The 13,987-nt window shown below is 48.1% G+C and overlaps 1 protein-coding gene across 4 annotated transcripts in view; it reads left to right on the top strand.

The window, feature by feature from the left end:
- The window catches only part of Sned1 (sushi, nidogen and EGF like domains 1), a 65,262-nt gene that overhangs the window by 29,147 nt on the left and 22,128 nt on the right, over positions 1 to 13,987 (top strand). For all 4 annotated transcript variants that reach the window (XR_007589252.1, XM_050125982.1, XM_050125980.1 and 1 more), the window contains exons 7-16: positions 1,663 to 1,776; positions 1,909 to 2,022; positions 6,672 to 6,797; positions 7,030 to 7,134; positions 7,274 to 7,387; positions 7,896 to 8,012; positions 9,190 to 9,306; positions 9,510 to 9,626; positions 9,819 to 9,932; positions 10,527 to 10,700. Coding sequence is in view for 3 of the 4 variants with exons in the window: in XM_050125982.1 (XP_049981939.1) it covers positions 1,663 to 1,776; positions 1,909 to 2,022; positions 6,672 to 6,797; positions 7,030 to 7,134; positions 7,274 to 7,387; positions 7,896 to 8,012; positions 9,190 to 9,306; positions 9,510 to 9,626; positions 9,819 to 9,932; positions 10,527 to 10,700 (1,212 nt within the window). In the remaining variant the exon portion in view is untranslated. The remainder of the gene's footprint in view (positions 1 to 1,662; positions 1,777 to 1,908; positions 2,023 to 6,671; positions 6,798 to 7,029; positions 7,135 to 7,273; positions 7,388 to 7,895; positions 8,013 to 9,189; positions 9,307 to 9,509; positions 9,627 to 9,818; positions 9,933 to 10,526; positions 10,701 to 13,987) is intronic.

Raw genomic sequence — 13,987 nt, 5'->3', positions numbered from 1 at the left:
AAAAAAAAAAAAAAAAAAAAAAAAAAAAAAAAAAAAAAAAAAAAAAAAACAAGGCAAATAGTGCCTGAAGGATGGAGCCAAAGATTAACTTCTGGTCACCACTCACATGCAAGTGCACACACATGTATGTATGCATGCATACACAAGCAAATTAATTCAAACGGGTTTTTTGTTTGTTTTTGAGTTGACTCCGGTAAAACAGCAGTTTTAAAACTCAAACTCTCAGGCCAGGCATAGTGATTCAGTCTTTTAATCCCAGCAATGGGGAGGCAGAGGCAGGCAGATCTCAGTGAGTTCAAGGCCAGCCTGTACTACATAGTGAATTCTAGGACACCCAGGGCTCTGTAGACAAACCCTGACTCAAAAAAAAAAAAAAAGAAAGGAAGGAAGGAAGGAAGGAAGGAAGGAAGGAAGGAAGGAAGGAAGGAAGGAAAAGAAAGTCAAGATCCCACAACTCAAAGATAATACTAATTTGATACTTCCGTGCTGAGGAAGGATAGTAGGTAAGCACCAAAAGCCTTTGCTTACATAAGACATTATATTTGCACTAGAAGGAAAGTGTGGTTGGTGAGGAGTTCCAGGCAGGGTGTTCACTGGTCTTGCCCTGCACGATGGCAGGTGGGGTGTGGAGTGTACAGGCTGTGTTCAGCGTTAAGGCAGCCCTGAAGCTGAGAGTCAACACTGCCAAGGCCCCCTCAGGTCCAGGATGCGCTTCATCTTGAATTTTTAGTTATGCAGTCAGAAGTACTTTGCTGTTGCAAATTTTTCACAATATCTGATTTCAGTTATGCAGCCACATATTGGATTGGCAATGCACAGTTTAAGAACATAGGATTCAGAACGTGTGTTCAAATAGCTTCCATCTCAATACCTCAGTCTAGAAAAACAAGCCTATCAAGATTCATGGTCACAAGAAGCTAAGTGTTAAATTTCAGGGTACATACATACACACACACACACACACAAACACACAAGAACGAGTTTGTGAAAGAAATGAAAAGGAAATGTAAACTGTAATTTTTGGTGCAGACAAAGATGGGATTTCCATTTGGGACAAGGGGTTTGCAGTGACCCCTCAGCTGTCCAATGTGACAAGGCTACATTGTTCCAGCCCAAACCACAGCATGGTTGGTCAAACACATTCCGGGCTAAAGAGCTTTTCCTCAAGCAGGGGCTAGGCCCTACTTGCCCTCCCTGCGCCAGCAGAGCTAGGTGTGGGAGCTACTGTGCAGACGAGGATGAAGGGTGCTACCATGCTGTCCAGGGAGGACTCAGCCTATGAGGTGTGAGAACGGCCCCAGAGGACAGGAGCCGAGCTGGGCAGCAGCCATTCCTTAGCCACTGAGACAGGCTGGAAGCCCCAGGTCCCAGCAGCACTCTGGATGCATGGCAGAAGCTGGTTCCATTCTCCCTACATCCTGTCCAGCATCCATGCCCCTCCTCTGTTCCAGGTTTGCTGAACGAGAACCAATTCATACAGAGCTTTGGGTACCCTTGGGTACTGCCCTAGCCAGACTTCCTACCAGCCTGTCACCCCTCCAGAGACAACCAGGATCCCCTCTCATTGAGCCTATGGCTATCAAGGGTGAGGCCCAGTGCCTGTCCTCAGGGACTTCTGCTCATCAGGCCTCCAATATCCTGTCTACTCCTCCTTACTTGTAGCCCAGTCTCCCTGTGACAACAAAGTGTGTCAAAATGGCGGCCAGTGCCAGGCAGAGAGCAGCTCCGCAGCATGTGTGTGCCAGGCTGGGTACACTGGGGCCACCTGTGAGACAGGTGAGTGGCCTACACACAAGATGGGAGGTGGGGGACTCTGGGTGGCAGGGAGTGCTTGGGAGGGCTCCCTTCTTGAGGTTCAGTATGGTCACAGTCTGGCTTAAGCTAAGCCCATATCTTTCCTGCCCCAAGATGTGGATGAATGCAGCTCTGACCCATGCCTGAATGGAGGATCATGCGTTGACCTGGTTGGAAACTACAGCTGTGTTTGTGTGGAGCCCTTCGAGGGACCTCGATGCGAGACAGGTAGCTGCCACATAGTCCTCCACTGTGACTGCAGCTTGTACAGTGGCTGTCATTTTAGCCACTCCCGGTTCCTTCCTCCCTTCCCGACCCCCCTTCTCAGCCCTTCCAGAGTCACCAAATGGACAGAGCAGGAAGCAACCAGGTTGGGCAGGCCTTTTCCTCCTTGAGCATTGGTCTCCATCTAGAACACGCAGGAGCAGATGACACCATTCCCAAGTCCGTGTTTTCAACTCAGGATTCTATGCTCTGTAGCACTGTCTTTTTCCTGGCACTGAAGAGCTGTAGGGAACAGACAGAAAACTGGCCTTTGCCACATGGGACCAAGTGTGCTCTTTTCTACCCTACCTCATGTTTTAAATGTTGGCTGTATCTTGGTAGATCAATGCAAAGCCAACTAGAGATTGCAAAGCATGGTGTAAAAATGAGATAAAAGGCTGGGCGGTGGTGGTGCTCACCTTTATTCCCAGCACTCAGGGAGGCAGAGGCAGACAGATCTCTGTGAGTTCGAGGCCAGCCTGGTCTACAGAGCTAGTTCTTGGACAGCTAGACAGTTAGGGCTGTTACACAGAGAAACCCTGTCTCTGGCTAACTTTAGGGTTCACAGTTTACCCACAAGGAATGTTGATGGAGCGGCGGGGCTGCGTCCTCAGCACCCCGGCCGCCTACATGGCTAGCTTATGTCCGAAGTAATTACACGGAAACTGTATTCTTTTAAACACTACCTGGCCCGTTATCTGTAGCCTCTTATTGGCTAGCTCTTACATATTAATCTAACCCATTTCTAATAATCTGTGTAGCCCACGAGGTGGCTTACCAGAGAAGATCTTAACCTGCATCTGTCTGGAGTGGGAGAATCCCACTCCTGACTCAGCTTCTTTCTCCCAGCATCCTGTTCTGTTTTCTCCGCCTACCTAAGGGTTGGCCTATCAAATGGGCCTAGGCAGTTTCTTTATTAGTAAGAAATCACTCCCACACCAAAGGAAGACCCAGATGGATGGATGCTGTCAGATGCCACAGCAAGAGGCCAGGCCAGGCCCTGGTGAAGGCCCGAGAGCAGAAAGTGGGAGTGGCGCCCTCACTTGCTGACTGTATTCAAATCCCCATTATTTGGTCCAATAACTGCCTTGCCTGAGTAGTTATGGAAAGATCGGTGTAGTGCACTAAATTTATAACAGAAAACAGGCAAGTGCTTTCTATTTTTGTAAAGAAATATTGTTTTATGCCAAAAACCAATGCTGACAGAGGAGGATTAGTTGAGCCCAAAAGTTAAAATGCCAGCCAGAGCAACATAATGATACTGGTTTGTTTGTTTGTTTGTTTTTAAAAAAAGGTGTGATGGGGTGGGAAAAAATAAAAACAGAATAGAGACTTCTACATACTAGTACAGTAAGCTTGTTAAACTTACAAGTATAAACAGTGGGTCTAACTACAAGAAGTTGGTCAGGATTATATATTTTTTAAAAAAGATTGTCACTGGGTAGTGGTGGCACACACCTTTAATCCCAGCACTGGGGGGGGGGGGGCAGAGGCAGGTGGATCTCTATGAGTTCAAGGCCAGCCTGGTCTACAGGCTCCAAAGCTACACAGAGAAACACTATGTTGAAAAACCAAAATAAGCAAACAAAAAAAAACAACAACAAAAACAGGTTATCTAATCTGCTGCTAGTTAGCTACCCAGGAAATTCCTCTTTCACAAGCAACAGACAAAATCTATAAAATTGCTGTCTTCAGCCATTAGACCACACTACACAGTTATCAACCCTAGAGAAGGGTCTAGAACAAGCCCTGTCATTGCCCCCACCCCCAAGATCTTGCTTGCGGTATTCCAGGCCATCGTGTGGCCCAAGTGACCAGTCCCTCTGACTTGAGGAGGAAAATCCAATGCAACAGCAGCTAAAATGGGGAGGTGGGAAGCAGAGCAGCTGGAGTTCTGGTGGAGGGGAGGATCCTGGCAGCAGGAGGTCCCCTGTCTTGACTTGGCAGATCTGGGCCAGGGATTCTACCAGGCTGGGAAAGAACCACTGGCAATCAGGAAACCCAGCAGCTCCTTGGGCTCAACAGGGCTAGAGAGAAATCCAAGGAGCTATGGAGCTCAGAGAGCCCACACCCTGGGTCAGGGTGGAGCAGAACCTCTCTTGAACAGCAGCTACTTTGGGAGAGAGGAAGAAGTTGCTAGAGGACTATACTGGCCTGGGCCTGTCCCCAGTAAACCTTAGAAGGAAATGCAAAAGGACCAGCGGACCCCAAGCCTTAACTGTATGCAGAATAAAATCCTACAGTCTTACCACAGAATAACAGGAATCTGACAGAAACCAACACTAAAATTACCTCATTGAAGTCATTAGGTATAAATTCAAAGAAGTAAACTACAGACAGATGAAAGAATTACTAGGCACAAATAATCAACTAATAAAAATAGGATTCATATTCTCCAGACTGTTAAGGTGCCACGTCCACAGCAGTGACTGCCGTGTAGTGACAAAATGCCTCTGCGCTGGCTTTTGCCTGCTGAAGGATTGGGGTTAGAGCTTCTTGGAGCGAAGCCCCAGGTGGTCCCCCTGGCAATCAGCAGTCCAGAGAGGACCTGATGCCCTAGGCAAATCTCGTATCTGGAGATGGCCCTGAGAGCGAGCCCTCCTGACACCTTGCCTGATCTTTCTCTGTATTTCTTAACTTTCTTGTTTATAGCTGACCGCTTACCAAGAGATCAAAGTACGTCCTTGGCTCGGCTCCACTGTTCAATAAAGCAGTCCTTGAGGAACTGAAGTATGCCCCATGCCACATGAGCCTGGGAAACTTTATTATTTATGAAACAGAAGCGGCTAAAGTTGATATGTTATGAGGGAATCGTCATAGTGAATCAGATTTAGAGAGAAAAGGAGAGTTAGAGAAAATTCCCCTTTATGAAAAGATTAGCTAGATCTCAGAAGCCCTGGAGTCTTTATAGTAAGAAGGAAAGAAAGGAAATTATTGATAACATGAGACTAGTTTTAATATATTGGTATAGGAACTATCATGAGAAAATGAGAAAACTATTAGGGGATATGGAGCAAAGAATAAAAACTATATAGATGGAAAGCTAAACACAGGACCCTGAGAACTAGTCTCCCACGGTAGAAAGTAAATAATGGTGTGAGACAGAGTTCTAAAAGACAAAACAAAACTAAAAGTCCTTGCCAACATCTTGAGCACGGAAGGGGGAACACGTAGAAAGGAGCACGTAGAAGAAGCTCTATTTTGGTTATGCTTAATCTTGATTTATGTCTGGAACCCTGAGTGGGGTGATGTAATGCACCTGCCAAGTTCTTTGATCTGTTTTGTACAAAAACTGAAGCTTTACAGAAGTAAAGTTGCAGCAGATTTTCACTACACAGTGTGTCTGTCTGTCATTTCCCTTGCATCGTATCCTGACTATCCTATCCTTCACCTTGGTCCCCCGTGGGTGGTGGTCTCCGAGAGGGACGGTCCGCGGCATTAAGGCAAGGAAACATAACGAGAAGAGGGAGATATGTTTAACATTACTAGCAGTAAAAACTGTGTCTGAATTTCTAGAGTCCAACCAGTAGTAGTAACAGCTGGTGAGACATTGGACAACAACAAAAAAAGCCAATGAGAGAGAAAATAGAAACAACAGGTAATGCAGAGAGTAAGACTGGAAGAAGACCAGGGGCTGTTAAATAACGTGAACATCTGGCATGAGAATCTGAAGTCCGAGGAGAAGGAAATGAGGGAGGGAGTTACACAAACAGAAGTCGTAACCAAACATTTCCCAAGTTTGATGATAATTGTATCCCAGGTTTTCAAGAAATGAACGTGACTCTACAGAGTCACACGCTGACCAGTCTTCTGGACATTAGAGATAAAGAACTCATCTTCAAAGCCGCTGAGGGGAGCGGTGGACGGAGCTGAAGAGATGGCTCAGGAGTTAGGGGCTCTTGTTGGTCTTCTAGTGGGCCTGAGTTCCATTCCCAGCATTCATGGGGCTAACAACCAGCTACATCTCCAGTGCCAGGGACTCGGAAACCCTCGTCTGGCCTCTGGCACCTGAACAAATGTGACATACATGTAATCATAAATAAAAGTAAACCATTTTCTAAAACATAAGTCAGCAGAAGTGTTTCACATCTAGAGAAGCATGAGCCATAGGAGATGCTTACTAGGATCCAGGCAAGCCCAGCATCACCAGCCTAGTGCTACAGAACTACACTCCAGAACCGAGGAGAGATGAAGACCTGCTTGCAGAAGCATTCAACAGCACACCTTTCTCCTGAAAAGTGTTAAAGAAGCCGGGTGGAGGTGGCACATACCTTTATCCCAGCCAGATCTCTGGGTTAGAGGCCAGCCTGGTTTACAGAGCAAATTCCAGGACAGTCAGGACTACACAGAGAAATCCTGTCTTAAAAAAAAAAAAAAAAAAAAAAAAGAGAGAGAGAGAGAGAGAGAGAGAAATGTTAAATGAAATTCTTTAGACAGAAGAAAATTATCTAAGACAAAAACATAGATCTACTCAGAAGAACAAAATGCGAGACGCCCAGTGTGGGAACTCACAGAGGCCAGGTTCTCCTCCATATCCAGCAACCATGGCTGCTCTAGCCCCAGCATTCTCGTCTCTCTCAAGTGGCTGCTACTAATCACTGTCTTTCTCGCAGGAAGCTACTCAGTGCCTTCCCCCTGCCTCTCCAACCCCTGCCAGAATGGGGGCACCTGTGTGGATGCAGATCCGGGATATGTATGCGAGTGCCCTGAAGGCTTCATGGGCTTGGACTGCACAGAGAGTATGTTGGGGCTGTCAGGGCTGTATCCCAGGGCTGGGGCAGGAGAAGGGGGGATGGGCTGCCTATGGCGACATCCTCCCCTGGGTTATACATGCAGGAAACTCTACAAAAATTTGTGTGTGTGTGTGCTCAGTTGTTTTGTTTGGTGGGGCGGGGGCGGGGGCGTAGGATTGGCCAGGGTTAAGAGAGAGAAGATTTCACCCATGGAAGCTTCTCTCTTGTCCCCATGCAGGGATCCCCAATGACTGTGAGTGCCGGAACGGAGGCAGATGCTTGGGTGCCAACACCACCCTCTGCCAGTGTCCTCCGGGCTTCTTCGGGCTCCTTTGTGAATTTGGTAGGTTTTCTGCCCGATCCCTGGATATCATTAGCAGGGTCACTGGGTCTTGGGGGGGGAGGGGGAGGGAGCACCTTCTTCAAGAAAACCAGGTCCCCGGGAAGGTGAGTGGGCACTGAAGGAGCTTCTTCCTTCGCAGAAGTCACAGCCACACCCTGCAACATGAACACGCAGTGTCCAGACGGAGGCTACTGCATGGAGTACGGCGGGAGCTACCTCTGCGTCTGCCACACAGACCACAACATCAGCCACTGTGAGTGGCTAGGGGCAGGCCACCAGGGATCCTGGACAGTGGTCTAGCAGGAGAAGGTGCAGGTGATGCCACAGAGCCAGGGTTAACAGAGATGACAACCGCTTCACTTGCATGGGTTGCAGGGGTCTCCTTCACTCCCTGAGGGAAAAGATTTTGACGAAGATATGGCACCACAAGCTACCTTCCCTTAGTCCTTAATGCATACAATTTTTTGTGACCGATGCATTTACTACCGTTAGTGTAAAGGCACTGATTGGTTAAGTAGTGTGTAAATCTGGCAGTGCTACAGGTCAGAGATACCTTGTTGGAGAGGAAGCTTGAATGTTGCTAAAAATCAAAGAGCAGGAGAAACTCGGGGTGTGGTGGGGGGGGGGAGCCTTAGGGCTAAGGTGAGCAATGCAGACGCACGCAGAGTATATTTTAAGAGGCCTTGGTTTCAGCCAGAAGGGATGTCAAGGTGAGCCTGGCAGACCCGTGCTCCAGGACAGCATTTCCCCTCTTCCCCCAGCTCTGCCGTCACCCTGCGATTCAGACCCTTGCTTTAATGGAGGCTCCTGTGATGCCCACGACGACTCCTACACATGCGAGTGTCCCCGTGGATTCCACGGCAGGCACTGCGAGAAAGGTGGCGTGTACGCGGGACAGGGAGGGAAGTGGGGTGAGGAATGGGGCGGGGTGTGCTCTGGAGCGTAGCTGGGGGCGGGGAGGGGGCGGGGCGTGCGCCGTCCCTGTCACCGCCGTCAGCACCACGGAGAGCTCCCAGCCCGCAAGCTCACAGCTGTTGGTGCGCCTTCTCATCATTCTCTCTCTTTCCCCGGAGATTCCCTTAGGTTCTTTGCTCCAAGGAGCTCTTTGCTCCATCTAGGGCAACATGTGCCTCGCCGTCTTTGACAGTTAATTTTCTCGTCACTTTTGTCACAGCACTTTGTCACTGGTTTGCATGCCTCAAGAGGCTTCATTTTTCCCCTCAGCATTTTTCCAAATAGATTTTAGAATGATTATATTGAACTTAAATTTTTTTCCATTCCGATTTTGTTAAATTTAGTTTAACGTAGAGGATGCAGACATTTTACATTTATCCACTTAGAATTTAAGTGTTCTTCCATAATGCATTGCAGGTGTTGCCATCTCCACCATTATCTCTTCCATGCAATAACACACGGTGACACACACTCTCACAAACCAAGCATCTCAGACATCCCCTTGACTGACGCGGTGCTATGGGCATCCCACAGCCTGGCTGTTTGGGAGAGCCAAGACCATAGTGGATATATGAGGAGCTGCCCATATCACCTCTCCTTCTGTGTACCAGGCGTGTCTGAGACCCTCGCAACTGCCTCCGTCCCTGAAGCAGCAGAGAGGGCTACCCCTGAAACCCCATCTGCTCTGAGGGGGACCTGTGCACTTGCTAAGGTGGCATAGGAATGAGAGAGAGACGCTTGTCCCTGTAAGCCTAGCCTGGAGAGGGTGTGGTCTCTGGGAAGGCTATCCCGGAGAGCTGTGAATTCTGTGGCTGGGGGTCCAGAGTAGATTCTGGAAGGGCCCTGTATGTGTCTGCTGTGACTTGGGGCTCAGTTCTCAGTGAAGAGAGAACCGGCAGGGTCAGGGCTTACAGCCTGTGAGCTCCACCACCCTTTGTTTAAACCTGGCTGATTTCTTGGAGCATAGCTGAGAAACAGGTCTGACTTCAGGCCCATCCAGTACCGACCAAAGGGTTGGAAAAGCAGAGCACAGTAACAGGAACTCTGTACCGCTAAGGAGGCTGACCCACGTTCACCGTCTTTCTCTGTCTTTGCACACAGCCCGGCCACACCTCTGCAGCTCGGGGCCCTGCCGGAATGGGGGCACATGCAAAGAAACAGGCAATGAGTACCACTGCACCTGCCCTTATCGCTTCACCGGGAGACACTGTGAGATTGGTGCGGGCCCAGGGCAGGGGTGGATGGTGAGGGACATGCTCTGAGCTAGGGCCGAGCCAGCCAGAACCCAGCTGGCCAAGCCCTGACCGTCATGCACCTGCTTCTCAGGAACACCTTCCTGAAGTCTTGTTTCTGGGACGGTGGGAACTTGGAGAGGTTGGTGTCTATAACACTTGACTGTGATGGGTATCTTCTGCCTCCAGGAAAGCCAGACTCCTGTGCCTCTGGTCCCTGTCACAATGGTGGCACTTGCTTTCACTACATTGGCAAATACAAGTGTGATTGCCCTCCAGGCTTCTCCGGGCGGCACTGTGAGATAGGTAAGGTGACAGAAGGCAGGGCTCCTCCCCTGGGCACATGGGAAAACTGGATCAAGGGGCAGAACTGGGCTGGGAGGGGTGGGCGGTGAGCTGAGTACAGGAAGCAGGACGCCTCTATACAATGCACGCCTCCGTACAACGCCGAGGACCTCGAGAGAAACGTGGTGAAAGGGGTCTTCTGTGTTCTCGCAGCCCCCTCCCCCTGCTTCCGGAGCCCATGCATGAATGGGGGTACCTGTGAGGATCTAGGAGCAGATTTCTTCTGCCACTGCCAGCCAGGGTATACAGGACACCGGTGTCAGGCAGGTGAGAGCCAGGTGGGTGGGCTGGGAGCGTGGCATCTTTTGCAGATCCCCTAAGAGCTGGGCAGGATAGGGAGGGTACCCTGGTTGCTTTGCTGCTGCTATGGCCTAGCACCATGACCAAGGCAGCTTACAGACAGGTTTATTGGGAGTTTACAGTTCTTAGGGTGAGTCCATGACCATCACGGCAGGGAGCATGGCAGCAGGCAGACATGGTGCTGGGTCAGTAGCTGAGAGCTTACTGATACACAAGCATGAGGCAGAAAGAGAAAACTAACTGGGAACAGCATTGGCTTTTGAAACCTCAATGCCTGGCTCCAGTGATACAAACTCTATCAACACCACACCTCCTAATCCTTCCCAAACAGTTCCACCAACTGGGGACCCAATATTTAATTATGAGCCTATGAGGGCTATTCTCATTCAAACTACTGTGGGAAAGGGAGAATCGTTTCAGAGGTGTCAGCCCCCAGAAACCAAGCCCTGTCCCCTTGAGCGGGTGATGTTAGACATCAGGCCTCCCTGGTCACATGGATAGAATAGAGACTGGACTAAGTGGACATGCTGACGCTTAGGAAATGCTGATGTTCTCTTGCAGAGGTGGACTGTGGTCGCCCTGAGGAGGTGAAGCATGCGACCATGCGCTTCAATGGAACTCACATGGGCTCAGTGGCCTTGTACACATGTGACCGTGGCTTCAGCCTTACTGCTCTCAGCCACATGCGTGTCTGCCAGCCACAAGGTGTCTGGAGTCAGCCTCCCCAGTGCATTGGTGATTCTCTGGGCCCTCAGGGATGGGTGGGCAGGGCCAACAGCTTGGTGCCTCTCTCAGTTCTACTCCCCAGCCCCCCACCCCGCCCAACATGTTGCCAGGCATGGAGCCCTGGAGAGAAGAGGGCTCCAGCAAGGAAAAGAGATCCTGAGAAGCACAGCCTCCAAAAGCCATGATGGGTCCATGTGGCAGCTATCAGTGGAGACAGAAATAGAGACACAGCATAAAAGGATACTCGTCTACTGTACACATTTTATATTGCACTGTATATGGTGACAGTAGGCAAAAGGTCATATGGCATTGGCCATGCACAAAGGGATCAGTAGAAATCAAGTAGAAAGATGAGATTTTAAACCACACTAGTTGAAATAACCAGCGTAATTTATTAGTAAATATTGATGAAGAATAAGTCAGTAAGTTGAAAGACAGTCACGAGAACTTCCCCAGAAAAAAAAGAGGAGCAGGTTATGCACCAAAGAAAGTGTAGAGCCTGGAGGGGAGCAGCAGCACCAAGCCGGAGATGTCAGAATATCATGGGGGTAACAGTAAAACCTTGACTAGCTAGGGGGGGACAACACGGTGAAGGAATCACCTCAGCATCAGACTTCTCAACAACAGTGTCAGAGGGGAGAGAGATCGTTCTTTTCAATGGCACTTGGGTGAGGACAGAGACAGTCACCCTGGCTGGAGGTAAACACCATGAGACCTGTAGACTCACACCTGTGAACCTGTCAGAGCTGAGGGTCCAGAATGTCAGGCATCCTTTCCTATGTGAGACAGGCTGCTGGCACTTTTATCTCAGGGCAGGGACCCACCCTGAGTAGGGGTGATAGGGAAAGAGAAATGAGCCACAAAGCAGGGCAAATCCCGTAGGGCAGGCACAGTGCAGTGATGGCAGAGATGCCGAAATCACAGAGCAAGTCTTCACACAGCCACCAGTTCTCACCCACAGGAACCTGCCACATGCCTGTGAAACCCGCGCAGGTCTGAAGACAGCCACCCCATTCTTCCACAAGACTGAGAACTGAAACCCAGCAGGAGAGGCCTGCTCCAGCCCTCAAGAATTTAAAACTAACCCCCAGACGCCTCCAGCAACAGTGAATGACCCAGTAACATTAGAGGCAGGCAGATCAGCCTGCAGGCTGCAGGGCAGAGAACAGCTTTCCAGCCCAGGGAAGAAATGCCCTACTTAGGTCTGTATGTGTTTACCCTATGCTGGAGGAACAAGAAATCACAACAGATAATCTAGGAAAGAAATTGTTAAAACAGGTCTACAAATACCCCAGATATTGGAACTCACAAGCAAGGACTTTAAAATGCCACTATTACACTATTGAAGGAAAGAAAGAAAGAAAGAAAGAAAGAAAGAAAGAAAGAAAGAAAGAAAGAAAGAAAGAGAAAAATACAGCTGGGTGGTGGTGCATGCCCTTAATCACAGCACTTAGAAGGCAGAGGCAGGTGGATCTCAGTGAGTTCAAGGCCAGCCTGGTCTCCCAAGCAAGTTCTAGGACAGCCAGGACTATTACACAGAGAAACCCTGTCTTGAAAAACAAAACAAAACAAAAGGGAAGGAAAGAAGAAAGAAAGAAAGAAAGAAAGAAAGAAAGAAAGAAAGAAGGAAAGAAAGAATCCAACTGAATGAGATAAAAAAAAGAAATTTAAATGACAAAATAGAGACTCTAAACTGAAAATGCAACATTATGAAAATTACTGTGATAGGCTGGTTTAAACTGGATTTCCAACAGAATAGACACAGTAGGAAAAACAATCACAGCATAACAAAATTATACGAACTGCAAATCAGAGAGAAAATAATTTAAGTAAATTATAAATTGTGAAAAATTAATTTCTAAATGACAGAGGCTATTTGTTGAGAATAGTATTGCCTTAATTCCAAACTACATAGACATTATAAAATTTGAGATTATAGGCTAATATTCCTGAGGATAAAGACAAAAAACTTTAATGAAATATTACTAAAACAAACCTAGTATCACAAAAAAGACTAATGTCTCGGCAAGTGGGATTATCTCAGGAGCAAAGGCTGGCACACATCTGAAAGTTGATCCACATTCACAATATCAGGAAACAGGAGAAACCATGTGATTCTCATTTGCTCCAGGACAATCCCTCCGCAGCCCTTAGCTATTATAAAACAAACTCCTCACCAACTAAAAACAGAAAGGCATTTTTTCCTCAGTCAGATTAGGAGCATCCATGAAAACTCTACAGCCAACAAAGATTAATGGTGGAAGGATGCCCACCACGGGGAAAGGTCACTCTGCCACGGCTTTCCCACATTGCCCAAGAGGTCCTGCTAAGGTGAGACGCTGCCATAGAAGGCTTAGCCATCAGCAAGGAAAGGAGGGGTCAGCTGTGTGCACAGCACCATTCTACTGCATTCTCCAAATGTTCCTAAGCAGATGCTACCAGAGAAGCTGCTGACACAAACCACGGGTGAATGAGATTACAGGAAATGAGGCAGGCTGTAGAACAATCCAGTTCCCATAGTCTCACCAGGAACATTTGGAGAATGCAGTAGAATGGTGCTGTGCACAGCAGCGTCGGAGCCACAGCCTCTGCGTGTGTAAGAAGAATTACGTAAAAGCTAAGGCTAAAAGGTGCAGAGAAAGCAGGTGGGGAAAATGTTCCTGACAGCTAGAAAAACATGGCATGCATCTGATGATTACAGCATTTGTTTCCAGTCATTAATAACAGTGATTGACTGGGGAGGGGCAGAGACTTACATATCACTTTTGTGTGGGAAATATTGGCTCACATCTTTTTTGCTTGAATGCAGAAAGATTCCTTGGACCACAAAAAAAAAAAAAAAAAAAAAAAAATGCGAAAGAAAGAATTGGACCAATTGGGGTATGTAAAAATTAGGAAGTTAAAGCTTTGAAGAAAGTAACAGAAAGCCAGAGGATGTGTATGTTAGGTCTCGAGACAGAGACAGACAGAGGACCAACTTCAAGACTACGTGAAGAAGAGCTGCAGGAGGCCAACAGACATGGGAATGAGCATTTTACTTTGCAGTGATCAGGGAAGTGTAACTGCCAATCAAGCTGCTAGATGCATTTTGCTGGCCACATCTGAGAAGTCCGGAAGCCTGTTGGTGAGAACATGGACAACAGATTGTCTTATCAGTCGCGAGAGGGACTCTAAGTTGCCAGAAACACTTGGAAATGATTTGGCAATCTGCTTGTTGAGCTGACTACCAATACAGCCTATGTCTCAACAATCCCATTTCCTAGTAAACCTGAGAAACTCACCTATCTACACCAGGG

The sequence above is a fragment of the Alexandromys fortis genome, unplaced genomic scaffold (assembly GCF_014885135.2).
Source record: "Alexandromys fortis isolate MF-2015 unplaced genomic scaffold, M_Fortis_MF-2015_v1.1 scaffold_254, whole genome shotgun sequence".
Lineage (NCBI taxonomy): Eukaryota > Metazoa > Chordata > Mammalia > Rodentia > Cricetidae > Alexandromys > Alexandromys fortis.
The sequence above is the reverse complement of the archived record's forward strand: the minus strand, read 5'-3'. Positions and strand labels throughout refer to the sequence as shown.